This window comes from Ammospiza caudacuta, chromosome 14 (genome assembly GCF_027887145.1).
Source record: "Ammospiza caudacuta isolate bAmmCau1 chromosome 14, bAmmCau1.pri, whole genome shotgun sequence".
In the NCBI taxonomy this organism is placed as follows: domain Eukaryota; kingdom Metazoa; phylum Chordata; class Aves; order Passeriformes; family Passerellidae; genus Ammospiza; species Ammospiza caudacuta.
This window is the reverse complement of record NC_080606.1, coordinates 4,290,148-4,307,172: the sequence shown is the minus strand read 5'-3', so window position 1 is coordinate 4,307,172 and position 17,025 is coordinate 4,290,148. Positions and strand designations below refer to the sequence as shown.

The window sequence follows — 17,025 nt, the reverse complement described above, 5'->3', positions numbered from 1 at the left end:
GGAGATCAGAACAAGTGGAATTCAAGGCTTTGAAGGGGAAAGGAGAAGGTAAACCTTTGATAGCAAAGATAAAAGAGACTCCAGGCGCCGGTGCTTTCAGATCAGCCCTGCACAAGGTGCAGGACTCCGTGTGCCTGTCGGGGATGGATCCTCAGCCACTGCTAATGGTTACATCCTGAGGGGGAGGAGAGAAGCTGACCTCTTCCTGGCTGCCTTGGGGATGCAGAGTTTTTGCTAACTGGGCACTAGAATGACTTCCTGAGCGAAACAAGAGGGCAGAAATTGGTGAAAGGTGCACTTCATGATCACCTTCAAACTCTGCAGCTCTCCTTGCTGGGACTCCAGAGCAGCATTTTGGTCCCCTGCTCTGCCAGCAGGCAAAGAGGTAAGTGAATGTGAGTGTGCTAAATGTGTCTGCTTTTCCCAGTTTTCCATCCTAGCAGTAGCTGTGCCACACCTCTGAAGCAGGGACAGAATCACCATTTTGCCCTTCCCCAGGGCAGGGCTGGGAGGGGAGTGGGAGCAGAACCCTGGGCAGCAATCCAGGTGCATCCCCTGGTGTGGCAGCACCTGAGCCCAGCTGGGGCTGCTGGCTGTGCCTGTCCCTGGCTGCACAGTGACCCGGGACACAGAGCAGCTCAGCAGGGCTGGGAACTCCAGCATGGCTGGCATCTCCAGGACACAGAGCAGCTCAGCGGGGCTGGCATCTCCAGGACACAGAGCAGCTCAGCAGGGCTGGCATCTCCAGTGGGCTCCCTCTGGAGTCCCTCCTGCCCCCCAGGAGCTGATGGCTGGGGGGAGAAGGGAACACGTGCACAGGGAAATGGAACATGCCTGAGCAGCACATCTCTCTCCTCCCCTTTTATCCCCAGGCACAGCTGCCAGCTCCTCAGAGTGTGCCTTGCTGCTCAGGGCACCGGGGCAGTGGCAGCCACACGGGGTGGGCACTGTCCCCGCTGTCACAGTGCTGGTACACTACTGCTCCTGCCCTGCCTTTGTGTTTGAAAAGTCCGAGGGAGCTCCTGGGGCAGGGATGTGACCCAGCCAGCTCTGCCAGCCCGCCTGAGGCAGCGCTCCAGGATATGGGGGACACCGGGCTCGAAAGTGAATGATGGTGGCGGCACTGGTGGCACCAGTGCCAAAGGAAAGGAAAGGAAAGGAAAGGAAAGGAAAGGAAAGGAAAGGAAAGGAAAGGAAAGGAAAGGAGACAAGGCAAGGAAAGGCAAGGCAAGACAAGACAAGGGGTGGAAAGGAAAGAGAAGGCAAAGCATAGAGAAGCCAGGCAAGCAACCCAAAGCAAGGCAAAGGAGGAGGCAGGCAAGGCAAGGGAGGGGTAGGAAGGACAAGGCAAATAAAGGCAAGGTAAGGGAGAGGAAAGCAAGCAGGGTAAAAGAGGGGTTGGAGTGGGAAAGACAAGGCAAGGGAGAGGCAGGGAAAAGGAGGAGAGCACAAGGCAAGGAATGGGAAGCGGAGGGGCAGGCAAGGCCAGGTAACAGAGGGCAACGAGAGCAGGAAAGGCAAAGGGGAGGTGGGCAAAACCAGGGAAGAGAAGGAAACAGAGGTGTTCCTCTGGCAGTGAATGAGGAGCCTGAATGATGAGGAGAGTGTCTCTCATGGCTCCAGGCAGCTGTGGGATCTCTTGGGGAGAACAAAACAACCTGCAGGACGCCTGGGGAACATGGTGTGGGCTCCTGCCATGGTGTGGGACCCTCTCTTTCCACGCTGTGCTGGATTCCTGCGTTCAAACCTGTGGTGTGTCCTGCCTGTGTTTCCTGTGGCTGTTCTGTGCTCGTTGCAGGTCCCTGGGGCAGGGTGTGTGCCCCTGGTCCCCTCTCCCTGAGGATGCCAGCCAGGAGCAATGGTGTGCACAGCTCCCCAGCCAACCACCAGCCCCAGGGTGGCACGGAGGGCACCAGCAGGTCAGCAGCTCCCTGCTTTGGGCAGGGGAGGGAAAGGCCTGGCATGGGCACTGTCACAGACATATTTTATGAAAAAAAATCATTTTGCTGGGATTTTTTCTCCAGAGAAGCTGAGAGGCCTCATAAACTAAATGTAAACAACAATTATCTGCTGCTGTGGAATGCAACAGGTGCATCTGGGATTGGTCTCATGTGGTTGTTTGTAATTACTGGCCAATCACAGCCAGCTGGCTCAGACTCTCTGGTCAGTCACAAGATTTTATTATCGTTCTATTCTTTTTCTATTCCTTGCAAGCCTTCTGATGAAATCCTTTCTTCTGTTCTTTCAGTATAGTTTTAATGATATATAATATAATATAATATAATATAATATAATATAATATAATATAATATAATATAATATAATATAATATAATATAATATAATATAATATAATATCAGCCTTCTGAAACATGGAGTCAATATTCTCATCTCTTCCCTCATCCTGGGACCCCTGTGAACACCACCACAGGGCAGGGCTGTGGTGCCCAATCTCTGCTGCCAGCTTCCTCCAGTGTGCCTGTGTGTGTGGTGGCACAGGGTGGGTGTGGTCCCCCGTGGTATCACATAACAGAGAGACACAGACTTTACCAGGATTTTCTGGGAGGGGCTGTGGGAAAACTCAGAGAGAAGAAAAACAATTATTATCTTCACTTGCTACATCTGCTGTTTGACACATGTGGAATGTGTTATGGAGATTATTTACCAAAAGGGATTTCTTAATTAGACTTTGGTGATAGTGTTTTAATTTATTAACCATTTAGGTCAAAACTGTGTTGTGACTGTCTGTAAGGGTCACAGGTTTTTCTTTTTAGTATGATATAGTATAGTGTTAATATATTATAACTCAATAAAACATTTAAGCAGCCTTCTACAATCATGGAGCCAATACCCATTATTCTGGGGTTCACCACTACAATAATCTCCTTTTTCCCCATGGCAGGACCTGTTCAACCCAGGATGGCACCAGCTCAGAGCTGCAGAGAGGAGCCAGCCTGCCTGGGGGGGAGCAGAGGGCTGACCATGCTTTCCAAGGCCAGGGAGCCTTGGCCAGGTATTTGTGTGTGCCCTGGGGTGGGGTGAGCCCTTTGTGTTCTGGGGCCTTCTGTGGGGTGAGAATCCCCTTCTGCTGTATGGAATTCATGGGATGAGCATCTGTGAATGCTGCCCTTGGTGCCCCAGTGCCCCTGGAGAGGGTTTTGGTGTGGGATGGCTTCAACCCCAGTGTGCTCAGAGGCTCCTTTCCCTGCAGGCGGCCTCTCTCTGCCTCAGTGCCCCACAGGTCCCTCATATTCCTGTGGGAGTGACAGCAGGAGTGGGGTAGAAGTTGTGGGACTCTGTCAGGGTGGTCTCTACTGCTTGTGTATTTTTGGTCCCACATCATCACTAAAAGGGGTAAACCACAAATTCTAGTGCTGGAGTGTCACAGACACCTTTTATGAAAAATCCTTTTGTTAGGATTTTTCCTCCTGAGAGGCCTCAGGAACAAAATGTAAACAATGGTTATCTGCTGCTGTGGAATGCAACAGGTGCATCTGTGATTGGTCTCATGTGGTTGTTTTTAATTAATGGCCAATCACAGTCAGCTGGCTCGGACTCTCTGGTCAGTCGCAAGATTTTATTATCATTCTTTTCTATTCCTTTCAAGCCTTCTGATGAAATCCTTTATTCTATTCTTTAGTATAGTTTTAGTATATAATTTTCTTTTAATATTATATATATCATAAAATAATAAATCAGCCTTCTGAAACACGGAGTCAGATCCTCCTCTCTTCCCACTTCCTGGGACCCCTGTGAACACCACCACACTTGAGAGGGAGCTGTGAGAGTTTTCTCCCCAGCTGCAGCTCCCCTGATGTCTCTGTTGAAGCTTTCCCTGTCCTTGCTGTGTGTTGTTAACCCCTGGTGTGCCTGTGTCCCTGTGCAGGATAGTGCGGCTGGTTCTGGTGCTCAGGGACTGGGCCAACAAGAGCCTGCACGAGGAGCAGCAGAGGCCAGACCCCTTCCTGGAGCGATTCCAAGGCCATGAGCTCCTGACAGTGCCTGCAGGAGCTGCTGATGAGCTCGAGGATGAGGAGACTGAGAAGTTAAACAAAAAGTAGGGTCCCTTTGCTCTGGTCCCTGCCGTCCTCGGCTGGGGATCAGCTGTGTGTGGAGATCGGGTGGGAAAGAAGGAACTGGGGTGGGGTGGTGGGAAGGGTCCCTCCTGCTCTCTCCACCCCATCTTGGCACCAGCCTGGCTCTGCTGGGCTGTTTTGCTGACACACAGGAGCTGGTGGAGTGTCACTGTGGAAATCTTAGACCTGGCCTGTCCCTCAGCCCTGGGGGACCATCCCTCCTGCTCCATACCCATCAGACCTCCCCAATTCATACCAGCCCCGCACTAAGGTTGTTTTTGGAGTCATGGGTCTGTAATAAGATGCAGCTTGTGCATGTGAGGGGCTGGACACAAGGCAAGGGATGCAGGACTGCACACAGCAGCCACTTCATCCCACCCAGGAGCCACCAACCTGGGATTTGCCACTCTCATTCATCATCTGCAGCATGAAGGGAATGTGTTTGCTGCCTGTGTCCCCACAAAGAGCAGCTTTGTGAAAAGGCTCTTTCAGATCCAGCCCTTTCATCTCCTCAGCTCACACTCCTGGTGAGAAGCAATAACCTGGCTTTTCTTCTGCTGGCTAATTAGAGGGCAAAGCTCACAGCCTACCCTGGACCCTGCCATTATACATGGTAATTAAAACACCAAGAAATAATTGTTTTCTGTAGGAGAAAAATAATCTGAGCCTTGTATCTGGGTCTTTACTAGTAATGGAAGAAAAGGCTGTTCTGCCCTGTGAGACTGAGGGGAGCTTGTTCATGGCTAGGAGGAGCTGAGGTGTGCTGGGAAAGGGCTGCTCAGTGCCTGGGGGTTCTGGGGGTCCAGTGGGAACTGCTGGGGTTTTCTAGGCCCTCATTTCCACAGTAAGCAGAGCCCCAAGTCTGGTAATCCCACACATGAGCTGCTCATGGCTGTGGCAGGCTCCAAAGCCTTTGGGAAGAGGCAGATTATTCCCTCCTCCTGGGTTAACGCTGTTTTTCCAGCCGTGGCCCTGCTGCCCAGAGTCAGTGATTCTGGCCTCCTGTCATGGCAGCACTGGTGATTTAAAGCTGAAATTACCAACCCCATGAATGAACAGCATTGCTGAGGTTTTGGTGGTGGTGGGTGCTGGCTGCAGGTGAGTCCTTCCCCTGTGGCACTGCTGTCTGTCCCAGGGAGCAGAGCCCCTTTCTCAAAAAACAACTGTTCAAGCTGCACTTTCTGGTTAAAAATAAGCCCTTTTTATGGGGAGGCTGGATCACCACTTATCTGTGGGTGCACAGAGGGTGAACATGAGGGACTGGGGCTGGCTTTGAGCTGAGTGCCAGGGCCCACACTCTGGGCACTGCCTGTACTCCAGGGAAAGGAGACTTCCAAGCAGGGGTGATGCCTTTGAAGCTGCCACAGTAATGGGGTGGGCATGGGGAATCTGTTGGCAAGTGGGTTGGGTTTTCTGCCTGTCACTGGAGGGAGTTTTGTGTTCAAAAGCAGGGAAGGAGGGAAGGAGGGAGAGGATGTTTTGCCCCACCAGGCTGCTACAAGCCTATCAACCCAGCCACAGAGTTTCTCTTGCCCAGCCTCTCTGGTGAATCTGGCAAGTGGAGCACACACTCCTTATCTCAGCGTCGCAGGGCGAGCAGGATCAAACACTTGGGAGCAGTTCAAAGGCTGGAGCCGGGCTGTGCAGCCTGCAGGAGGCACAGGAGGCAGCCCTGCCGTGCCAGCTACCCCCAGGACACTGCTCTGGGCCTTGGGCAGCCCTCCTGTGCTGCCACTGATCTGCAGCACACTTTGCTCCCTGTTCCAATCACTCTTCTCTTCAGATGTGCCTGGCACCGGTCCCTGCCTCACCTGGGAGAAGCAATGCCATGTACATCAGAACTTTTCTGATCCCCCCCTTCCATACATCTGTTCCTGGCTGTGCCACGGGGGTGCTGTGGCATGTGGGCCATGTGCTTCGCCTCACCATCCCACAGGTTCCTCTTTTGCTGCATTCTCAGCTCAGTTTTAGGGATAAAGGAACCTGAACAGTGCTGGGATTTGGCACTGCTGGCATCTGGCACTGCTGGGATGGTCCTGGCTCAAGGCTGGCCCCCAAGCTGCAGCTCTGCTGGAGACACCGTGCTGCAAGGCATGAAGGATGTGGCTCACATGCTTTGTTCCAACCCTGTTTTCCACATTTCCAGGAGGAAATGGCTGTTCTTTGTGGTGGACCCTTCGGGGGACTGCTATTACCACTGGCTGGCTGTGATTGCAGTTCCTGTCCTCTACAACTGGTGCCTGCTGGTAGCCAGGTGAGCTGGGAGGTTGTTCCTGCCTCCTGTCACCCTCCTGATCACCTGCTGGTTGTGGTCAGCCAGGACCAAACTGACACTGCTGGGCACTGAAAGGAAAGAGACCCTTCCCATCACTGTCAATTCTGGCCCAGATGGAAAGGGCCTTGGTTTCAGGGTCATTTGGGAGATGGTTTCAAAGGAGGGCAGATTTTTCAGAGCAGAGAGTTTTAATTCCTGGAAGAGGAGCACCCAGTGGCCAAGCTCTGTTGCAGAGCTGGGTGCCTCAGGATCAGCCAACATTCAGCTGTAATAGTTAGAGATGTGGGGATTTGTGGTCTCACACCCTGTTTGATGACCTTCCTCCACCAGGGCTTGCTTCACTGACCTGCAGAAGACCTATTTAGTGCTGTGGCTGGTGTTGGATTACATCTCAGATGCTCTCTACCTCGGGGACACAGTGATCCGCCTGCACACAGGTGAGGAGGTGCATCATCCTGGCTTTCCTTTAATCCCTTACAAGTGCAGATGAGCTGCAAGGGACAGGCCCAATCCCCAGGTCCATTAGAAGGAGGGTTTTGCCTACCTCGGTGTTCACTAGTATAAAACAGTCTACAGAGAAAGAATCTAATTAGAAGATCTGAGAAATGGAGCAAGTTTCAATATGAAAGATTAATCATGCCAGCTTTCAACTTCACCTTTGAAAAATTGTACAAAATTACCTGCATTACTATTAGTATTCGGGTACAGTTGAAGGTCTGTATCTCTGATTTTGCATCAGTTCAGCTCATAAATTATCTGCATGGAAAAATGGTAGAATTTAATGTTCTCGGAAGGCAGCACTTGGCTCTACATTTTCTGTCAGAACTGCAATAATTAATGATCTGGAGGATGGAAACCTTTGTGTTCTTTTTCTTCGTGGCAAGAGACTAAATCCCTGACTTATATCTTTGGGTGGCTTTTGCCAGATGAAGGCCTTGAGTGACAACGAACTGAGTAGAGCAGGTGTGACCGTGTTCACAGGGGTTTTTGGACCGGGGAAGAGATGAGGATCTGACTCCATTTTTCAGAAGGCTGATTTATTATTTTATGATATATATTATATTAAAACTATACTAAAAGAATAGAAGAAAAGGTTTCATCAGAAGGCTAGCTAAGAATAGAATAGGAAAGAATGATAACAAAGGTTTGTGGCCTGGCTCTCTGAGCTAGCTGGGTTGTGATTGGTCATTAATTACAAACATCCAACATGGGCCAATCAAAGATGCACCTGTTGCATTCCACAGTAGCAGATAATGTTTACATTTTGTTCTTGAGGCCTCTCAGGAGGAAAAATCCTAAGGAAAGGATTAATCCTAAGGAAAGGATTTTTCATAAAAGATGCCTGTGAAAAGCAGGAACTGGTAATATTTGGGTGACCCTGAGTATTTATGCACACAAATCCATGGCATACCATAGACTATTGCCCAAGTGCTCACAAAACCTGCAGAAAAATCAAACCTCAGCCGAGATAATCCTGTGATTTGCTTCTCTTCAGGGTTCTTGGAACAGGGCCTCCTGGTCAAGGACCTGAAGAAGCTGCGGGATAACTACATCCCCACGCTGCAGTTCAAGCTGGATGTTCTCTCCATCGTGCCCACAGACCTGGCCTATGTTTGGCTGGGGTTGCACTGCCCCGAGCTGCGTTTCAACAGGCTGCTGCGCTTCTCCCGCATGTTCGAGTTCTTCGACAGGACCGAGACCAGGACCAGCCACCCCAACATCTTCCGCATCAGCAACCTGGTTCTCTACATCCTGGTCATCATCCACTGGAACGCCTGCATCTACTACGCCATCTCCAAGGCCATCGGCTTCGGGGAGGACAGCTGGGTGTACCCCAACATCACAGAGCCTGAGTACGGCTCTCTGACCCGCGAGTACGTCTACTGTCTCTACTGGTCCACACTGACGCTGACCACCATTGGGGAGACCCCTCCTCCCGTGCGGGATGAAGAGTACCTCTTCGTCATCTTCGACTTCCTCATCGGCGTCCTCATCTTCGCCACCATCGTGGGCAACGTGGGCTCCATGATCTCCAACATGAACGCCACCAGGGCGGAGTTCCAGGCCAGGATCGATGCCGTCAAACACTACATGCAGTTCCGCAAGGTGAGCAAGGACCTGGAAACCAAAGTCATCAAGTGGTTCGACTACCTGTGGACCAACAAGAAGGCGGTGGACGAACGGGAGGTCCTCAAGAACCTCCCTGATAAGTTAAGGGCAGAGATTGCCATCAACGTTCACCTGGAGACGCTGAAGAAGGTGAGGATTTTCCAGAATTGCGAGGCGGGGCTGCTGGTGGAGCTGGTGCTGAAGCTTCGCCCTCAGGTGTTCAGCCCGGGGGATTTCGTGTGCCGGAAAGGGGACATTGGGAAGGAGATGTACATCATCAAGGAGGGCAAGCTGGCCGTGGTGGGGGAGGATGGCACCACACAGTATGCTCTGCTCACTGCAGGGGGCTGCTTTGGTGAGATCAGCATCCTCAACATCAAAGGCAGCAAGATGGGCAACAGGCGCACGGCCAACATCATCAGCTTGGGCTACTCTGATCTCTTCTGCCTGTCCAAGGAAGATCTCATGGAAGCAGTCACAGAGTACCCTGATGCCAAAAGGATCTTGGAGGAGCGTGGCAGGGAGATCCTGATGAAGGAAGGGCTGCTGGATGAGTCAGCTGCAGAGGAAAGCACAGAAGGGAAGAGCGTGGAGGAGAGGCTGGACAGGGTGGCCTCAAGCCTGGACACGCTGCACACGCGCTTTGGCCGGCTCTTGACCGAGTACAACGATGCCCAGATGAAGCTCAAGCAGCGCATCACTGCTCTGGAGGCCAGGATGAGGCAGGAGGAACTGGAGGATTTCTTCTCTGACAGCTCAGACAGTCTGTTTGAGGATGAGGAGAAAGCTTCACCTGGGGCTGGGATGCAGTGAGGGGAACAGAGTCAGCTGGACCATGTCTGACCCGGTGCTGAGGCAGTGTTTGCTGTTTCACAAGGCACACCCTGTGGCTGCCTTGCCCAGGGCCTTTTCTCAGGTCCTTAGCACTGCTGCTGTGGCACTGCCTTGATGGCAGCCCCTGAGGTGGCTCCAAATCAGGGGATTCTCCCAGCTCCTCCTCTGTCCTGTCACTTTTTTCATGCCTTTTGGGTTCAGCCTTTATAACTCACTCCAGGTTGTCAGTCCTCAGTGAGTGTCTGCAAACACTGCCCAGAAACTTTACCCACATGGTTCCCAAACTCAGCTAAGACAGGCCAAACTGTGCTTCTGTCATCTGCAAGAGAGAGAGGCTGGTCTGGGTCACTGTCACTGCCCTGGGCACGGAGCTGGCCTGCAGCTGCTGCCCCTCTCTTCTGTTGTTTGGTGCTGCCAGGGGGCACCTGGGGCAGGTGGTTTGGTGCCCTGAGCACTGCCCCTGCCTGGGGACAGCGTTCCCAGCCCTGCTGCTGTGGAAGCAGCATGATCCCACTGGGGCTGTGGGTGCCTTGCATGACAAGTGCAATGCAGAGGTGCAGTGCTAAAGTCAGAGAGCAGCAATCAGACTGAGAGCGTCTCTCTCCTCCATCTAATGACATTCAGATGTGCCAGGACAGGTCTGACTGAAAGGACGTGTTTTAAAAGGATAAAGCCATGGTGGGAGCCAACTGTGCCCATATTTGCCTGGCTGTGGGTAGCTCAGGGAGAGCACAGAACACATTTATTTTCTTAGGCAGGGGGTTTTCTTGTACTCAGTGGGAGTTTTGGGGCTTTGCAGGCTGCATGGGCCTCCCCTGCCTTCTGGAGGAGAGATGAGTGGCAGAGCCACAGGGACACGTGTGAGGGTGGAAATGTGGCACCACTGTGAGAGCCAGCAAAGCTCTGCCAGGCTGTGCTGCAGCCATGGGGGCTCCATGGTGTGAGCAGCTTGATGGAGAGAAGGGGGAACCATGCAGGGACAGCCCCAAACTCCTGCAAGCAGCAGCAGCACCAGTGCCAGCAGCAGTGTCACCCCTGCCTCAGGGCACAGGACAGTGCTGGCACTGGAGGATGACACCTCATTTCTTGGTGATGGACCTGTGAGCCCACTGCACCCATGGGGTGGGCCTGGGCTGGTTTCCAAGCAGGGAAATATTTGGTGCAGAAGGGAATTCATGTTCTGGGTCAAATTCAGCCAAGAATTTGGTTAAAATGATGGGGGGATACACGGGGAAATACCAACCCAGATGGGCTCATAATGGAAAACTGAGAGTGTTTCCTTTGTTCTTTTTTTTCCTCCAATCAAAAACTGCCTCTCTGCATTTCTTATTAATGTTTTCCATTTAAAAAAACGGCCTAGCTTTTTGGTATTGTAGCAGTAGGAACAGTTACATTACCAAAATTAGAAGTTGAAGCAAGAATAAACATTTTTCATCATCTCTGAGTTAAATTGTGGCGCTTCTAGGTTTGTTGTTTTTATTTTTTTCCTTTTATGATCAAGATGCTCTTGGCTGAAGTCAGTGTAGTTGCAGTCTTACTCCTCATAATGCCACGAACCACGGCTCCCAAATTCCCCCTCTCCTGGGAGGATCGGTCACGGATTTGCAGCTGGAACTTTGCAGAACCCGCCCTGCACTGCCCCTTACCCTGCACCACCCGTTCTCCCCCGCACCGCCCGCTCCCCGTTCCCGTTCCCCGCTCCCCGTTCCCCGTTCCCCGTTCCCCGCTCCCCGTTCCCGTTCCCCGCTCCCCGTTCCCGTTCCCCGCTCCCCGCTCCCCGTTCCCGTTCCCCGCTCCCCGTTCCCCGCTCCCCGTTCCCCGTTCCCGTTCCCCGTTCCCCGTTCCCGTTCCCCGCTCCCCGTTCCCGTTCCCCGTTCCCCGCTCCCCGTTCCCGTTCCCCGCTCCCCGTTCCCCGCTCCCCGTTCCCCGCTCCCCGTTCCCGTTCCCCGTTCCCCGTTCCCGTTCCCCGCTCCCCGTTCCCCGCTCCCCGTTCCCCGCTCCCCGTTCTCCGTTCTCCGTTCCCGTTCCCGTTCCCCAGCCGGCGCTGCGGTGCCGCGGGCGGGCGGCAGAGGGCGCTGTGGGCCGCGGAACGGCCGCGCCCGCGCGGGACCTCCGGACCCGACCGTGCGGGATGGGGACAGTGAGTGCGGGAAAAGGGACACTGAGCGAGACAGAGGGACACTGAGTGAGACATCCCCGAGCAGAATAGGGGACCCTCAGTGCAACAGAGGGGATCCTGAGTGAGACTGCGTCGTGAGGGAGAGCAGGGACCCTCAGTGCGACATCCCCGTGCGGGATGGGGACCTTCAGTGCGACATCGCCGTTGGGGATAGGGGAGACCCTCAGTTCGACACAGGGGACCCTCAGTGCGACATCCCCGTACGGGATGGGGACCCTCAGTGCTACATCCCCGGGTGGGGGAGGGGACCCTCAGTGCGACATCCTCAGGGCGGGATGGGGGGGACCCTCAGTGCGACATCCTCCGTACGGGATAGGGGACCCTCAATGCGACAGCCTCGTGCAGGAAGGGACCCTCAGTGCGACACAGGGGACCCTCATCTGTGCAACATCCTCGTGCATGATGGGGTCCCTCAATGCGACATCCTCAGGGCGGGATGTGGGAGACCCTCAGTGCGACACAGGGGGACCCTCCGTGCGACATCCCCGTGCAGGATGGGGCACCCTCAGTGCGACATCCTCGGGCGGGAGGGGGGACTCTCTGCGGGACCCTCCTTGCGGGCAGCAGGACCATCCAGACGGGACGCTCCATGCAGGCGAGAGAGCCCCCTGTGCGGGACCCTCCTTGCGAGCGGGCGGGGACACTGCCTGCAGGACCCTTCATGAGGGTAGGGAGACCCTAAATGCGAGACCCTCTGTGTGGGACGCTGCCTGCAGGACCCTCGGTGCGGCCTTTGGCAACGCCACCACGGCTGTTTCTCGATGTCCCCTCCTTCCACCGCCCTGCCCGTTGGCTCTGCTCCATCCGTGCCCCTGTCTGAGGGCTCTGCCCCGTCCGTGCCCCTGCTCCTGGGCTCTGTTCCGTCTGTGCCCCTGTCCGAGGGCTCTGCCCCATCTTTACCCCTGCCCGGGTAGGAGCAGGGGCACGGATGGAGCGGGGCAGCTCCTGCCGCGGCTCGGGAGCTGCTGGAGGTTGAGGGAGCTCTGTTTTTACTCCGGGGATGGGCAGAAAAACCAATCAAGGCCCCTCCCTCCCCCAGTTTTAATCCGAGATAATAATGCACTCGGGAAATTTTAAGCCTTCAGACAAATGACCCCAGGGGATGGCTTTGTGAATTCAGAGCAGATCCTGCTTGTTTCCTCAGGGCGGCAAGCCAGGAAATCATGGATTGATGAACCGCTTGACGGGCCTGCTAATGAAATTAGCAGCAGCTCCGTGGCTTTTTCAGTGAGCAGGACAGGCAGATGTTGGAGGAAGCACACAGTGGCACAGCTGCACTCGCAGGCTGCCTCAATTCCCGGCAGAGCAGACACGGGGCTCAGCACATTCAGCTTTGGCTGCTGCCCGTTTCACAGGTGGCTTCCCTAAGGCTGTGCTGGAGATGGGGAGCAGAGAGCTGGCAAGGGCATCCAGGAGGAAAACCCCACTGGAAGGGTCTGCTTGGCGCCCTGCAGAGACACAGAGCATTGAGCTGCCTTGTCCATATATTACTAATCATTTCCTCCTCTTAGCTCTCTCCAAAGATAGCTTCTGTTGTACAGAGGTGTGGTTCTCAGTGTGTTGTGGATGGGAGACATCAAATGTGCAGCAAATATATTGACTTTGGGAGAAGTTGAGAAATGTGTACTTCACCAGGCAGCCACCCATCACCCCCTGACATCTGCAGCAGATGTTTTCTGCTATCAAAAGATCTTCACAGCTGGCCTGCCTGCCAGAGCTGCAGGAAAAGGCCTGGGATGCTCAGGTGAATCACCCATAACTGTGTTGTGCCATGCTGGGTTTCCCTCCCCATCACTTCCAGGAATGGAATGGATGTCACTGGATGATACCAGAAAAAGCTCTCACTGACCTCTGGGAGTGCAGGTGCCCATTTCACAGCTGGGGAAAGGAGGGAGCCTGCAGGACACCACAGTGATAACTGCTGCCTCCCAGCTGCCTGCTTGCTGTTCTTAATGTATTCATGAAAAGGCCACTTGGTGTTAGTGAGCAAACCCCAAAACAACCTCTGCTCAGGCTGTGGGCAGCAGGGCTGCAGCACTGGAGCCCATCTGGCTTTGCCCCTTCTCCAGAGCCCAGTGAGCTCAGCAAGCTGCACACCAGGCTGGAGCAGTGGACTGGGGATTGCAGAGAGGGTCTGGCATGAAGCCTGAGGCACAGCAAACCCAGCCTGGTGAGCAGATGTGTGTGCCAGGGGTATGGTGTGAGGCTCAGGGGCAAGCTCCCATCTTGCTCTGTCATCCTGACCATGCTGGGCTGGTTGCACCCAAATCTCTCGAAAATCAGGAAAGTTTGGAGGCAACTCCAGCATGGGCTTCTTTTAGAGCTCCCTAGACAGCTTTTCTCCCCCCAGCTCCTGCCTCCTCTGCACCCAGGGGAGCCAGGGCTGCTGCAAGCAGAGATTCCACCCCTTCCCAAGGGGCTGGCACTGGAGGTGGTGGAGGTGGTCCCATGCAGCTGGTTCCTGCAAGGGAAATATCCTGCTCAGGCTCCTGTGGGTTCAGAGCTCTGAGATCAAAGCCCTGCCTGCTTCTCCTGCAGGGAGAGGGAGGCCCCAGAGGAAAGGCTCTGCCCTCAGCTTGTTCTCGTGGTCCTTGGGTGGTGCTGGATGTGCCCTGTGCTGGGGCTGCTCTTGGGAATTAAATGGCTGGAGAATAAATGGAAGGAGCCCCTGCCAGAGCCCTGGTGGGGCTGCTGTGACGGTGTTCACAGGGGTCTCAGGTTGGGGGAAGAGATGAAGATCTGACTCCATGTTTCAGAAGGCTGATTTATTATTTTATGATATATATTACATTAAAACTATACCAAAAGAATAGAAGAAAAGGTTTCATCAGAAGGCTGGCTAAGAATAGAAAAAGAAAGAATGATAACAAAGCTTCTGTCTCGGACAGAGAGTCTGAGCCAGCTGACTGTGATCGGCCATTAATTAAAAACAACCACATGAGAGCAATCACAGATGCACCTGTTGCATTCCACAGCAGCAGATAACCATTGTTTACATTTTGTTCCTGAGGCCTCTCAGCTTCTCAGGAGGAAAAATCCTAAGGAAAGGATTTTTCATGAACAGATGCCTGTGACATGCTGCAATCTGGGTTTTCTTTGAGCACTAAAGGACCTTTCTGAGGTGTGGTCCCCCCTCAGGAGGGCAAGGCTGGTGCTGAGTGCCCAGCATGTCCCAGTTTTGTTCCTGTGCAGTTAAACCCTCTATCAGCCCCTGTTCATGTGGGGTCCCAGTGAGGTGTGGGCACTGTCACCACCCCCCTGAGCACATCCCCAGCCATGAGCAGCAGGACCAGGGTGGATGGAGGCTGCACCCCTCTTGTAGAGGCTGCAGAGTGCACACCAGGCAGGTCCAGCTGTGTGAGCTCCCTGCTGGCTCACCCCCCTCCTTCCCTCCTGCTCTGAACACCAGGATGCTGCCTCCTTCTTGGGTAAACAAGCTGAAGTACCTGTTCCTTCCTGAATCCAAGCCTGTGTTGCCATGACAGCAGCTCAGGGTGATGGGTGAGCAGGAGGTGAAGCCATCCCAACCACCTCCCTTGGAGGGATGGAATGGGAGATCCTGGGGTGCCTTCCAACAGCCCATCTCCCCCTGACCCAGCACCCTGGGGCTCCTGAGGGTGAAGGTTTCCTTTTCCCATCATAGAGCTCTCCCTGGTGCTCTCCTCAGCCCAGCCCTGCCTGGTCCTAAACTTTGCCTTTTGGTCTGGGCCAGGTGTCACATTTCATCTGCTGGACTGGAGAGTGGAAATACAGGAGAGGATTTGGGTTTATCCTTCTGGGAGGCAGATAAAATCTGTCACAGAGAGTGAATCCCTGTTCTGCTTGCCTGGACGGGTTCCTCGGCAGGATCCTTGATCTCCTGCAGGGCTGTGATGCCCAGGTGTGGGGTGGGATGGGGGCAGGCAGCTGTGAGTGGCACTGGCCCTCTCTGTGTCTGGCTGTCACTGTAGGGCACAAAACAACACAAGCTCACACCGCTGCTCTCAAGGTGAAAAAAGGGAAGTTTATTTTCTGACTCCAACATTTATAGTTTTCCAAAAGTGACAGTGGATTGGAGGGTGACAGTGCCACCTCTCCAATGACACTGGACTGTGACAGTGTTCTCAGGGGTTCTTGGATGAGGGAAGAGACGAGGATCTGACTCCATGTTTCAGAAGGCTCGATTTATTATTTTATGATATATATTATATTGAAACTATACTAAAAGAATAGAAAAAAGGATTTCATCAGAAGGCTAGCTAAGAAGAGAAGAAGAAAGAAGAATGATAACAAAGGCTTGTGGCTCAGGCTCTGTGTCCGAGCCAGCTGACTGTGATTGGCCATTAATTAGAAACAACCACATGAGACCAAGCACAGATGCACCTGTTGCATTCCACAGCAGCAGATAACCATTGTTTACATTTTGTTCCTGAGGCCTCTCAGATTCCTAGGAGGAAAAATTCTAAGGAAAGGATTTTTCATAAAAGATGTCTGTGACACTGGACAAACCAACAGTCCATCAAATTTCTCTTCCTCCATAAAAGAATGCAAAACAATTAGTTATTTACAGAAAGTGTGTGAGGAAGTTCGTTACAAGAATGTCAACATCAAAAGGCTTAGAAAATCTTAAAGAATCAGGGTGAGAGCTGTGCTCTGGGAAGAGCTGCCAGGGAGCTTGGCAAGGCAGGAGGGTCTGCCATGGCCTGGTGGAGCAGGCTGCTGGATGGGGATGCAGGAGAGGAGGCAGAGCAGGAGCCTGAGCTGTGCCTGCAGTCCCCCAGAGCTCAGAGGGAGCTGTGCTGTGACACCACCACAGGCAGAGGATGGACACCCCCCCTGGGTCCATGCCCATGATTTGGGTGCAAACCTCACTGAGGAGGCTGCCAGGGCAGTGTTAATAATGAGAAGGTACTGTGTCACTTCTCTGAGAAGCTTTTGGAGCATATTCAGAGCAGGAGTCCTTTCCTGCAGGTTCCTCTTTGCTTCTAAGCCCTGGGATGGGGATGATGCACTTGGGGACTCTTGGGGACTCCCTTCGTACTCCAGCCCATGGTGACATCTGCTTGCTGTGTGAGGCCAGAGAGACAGGGAGCAAGCTCTCAGGCAGAGTTTCTGGCTCTTTAGTGATGCCATGAGCAGAGCTGTTGGTAGCTGTGCCACACAGAGAGATGGGGAGACGATGGGATGGGATGGGATGGGATGGGTGGTGCAGAGCAAGAAGAGAGTGACAATTTCTTACCCCATGAGTGGCTGTGGATGCTCCTGAGCCTGTTCCCAGCTCTGTCTCTGGCACAGCACTCTATGGATCCTCCTCATCTGGCTCGTCTCTTGAGATTTTTACTTTTTACTCTTGTGGGAAGTGAGGATTCAGCAGCATCTTCCCCTCCAGACAGACCCACCCTGGCCAGGCTTAGGCAACCCCAGCTCCTGTCTTGTCATCAGCATCTTCCTCTTCACAGAACTGCAGGATGGCCTGTTTGACCTTAAAGATTACCTGGTTCCAACCCACAGGGACACCTTCCCTTAGACCAGGCTGCTCAGAGCTCCATCCAGCCTGGACTTGAGCACTTCCAG

General features: G+C 53.5%; 1 protein-coding gene across 1 annotated transcript; it reads left to right on the top strand.

Moving 5' to 3' along the window:
* The first annotated feature begins 301 nt into the window (after positions 1–301).
* LOC131564020 (cyclic nucleotide-gated olfactory channel-like) lies at positions 302–9,272 on the top strand. The gene is given in 8 exon segments (XM_058814278.1): positions 302–350; positions 353–385; positions 1,799–1,919; positions 2,902–3,012; positions 3,886–4,056; positions 6,222–6,329; positions 6,681–6,787; positions 7,846–9,272. Coding segments are annotated over 8 exon segments (2,127 nt in total).
* Positions 9,273–17,025: the final 7,753 nt, after the last annotated feature.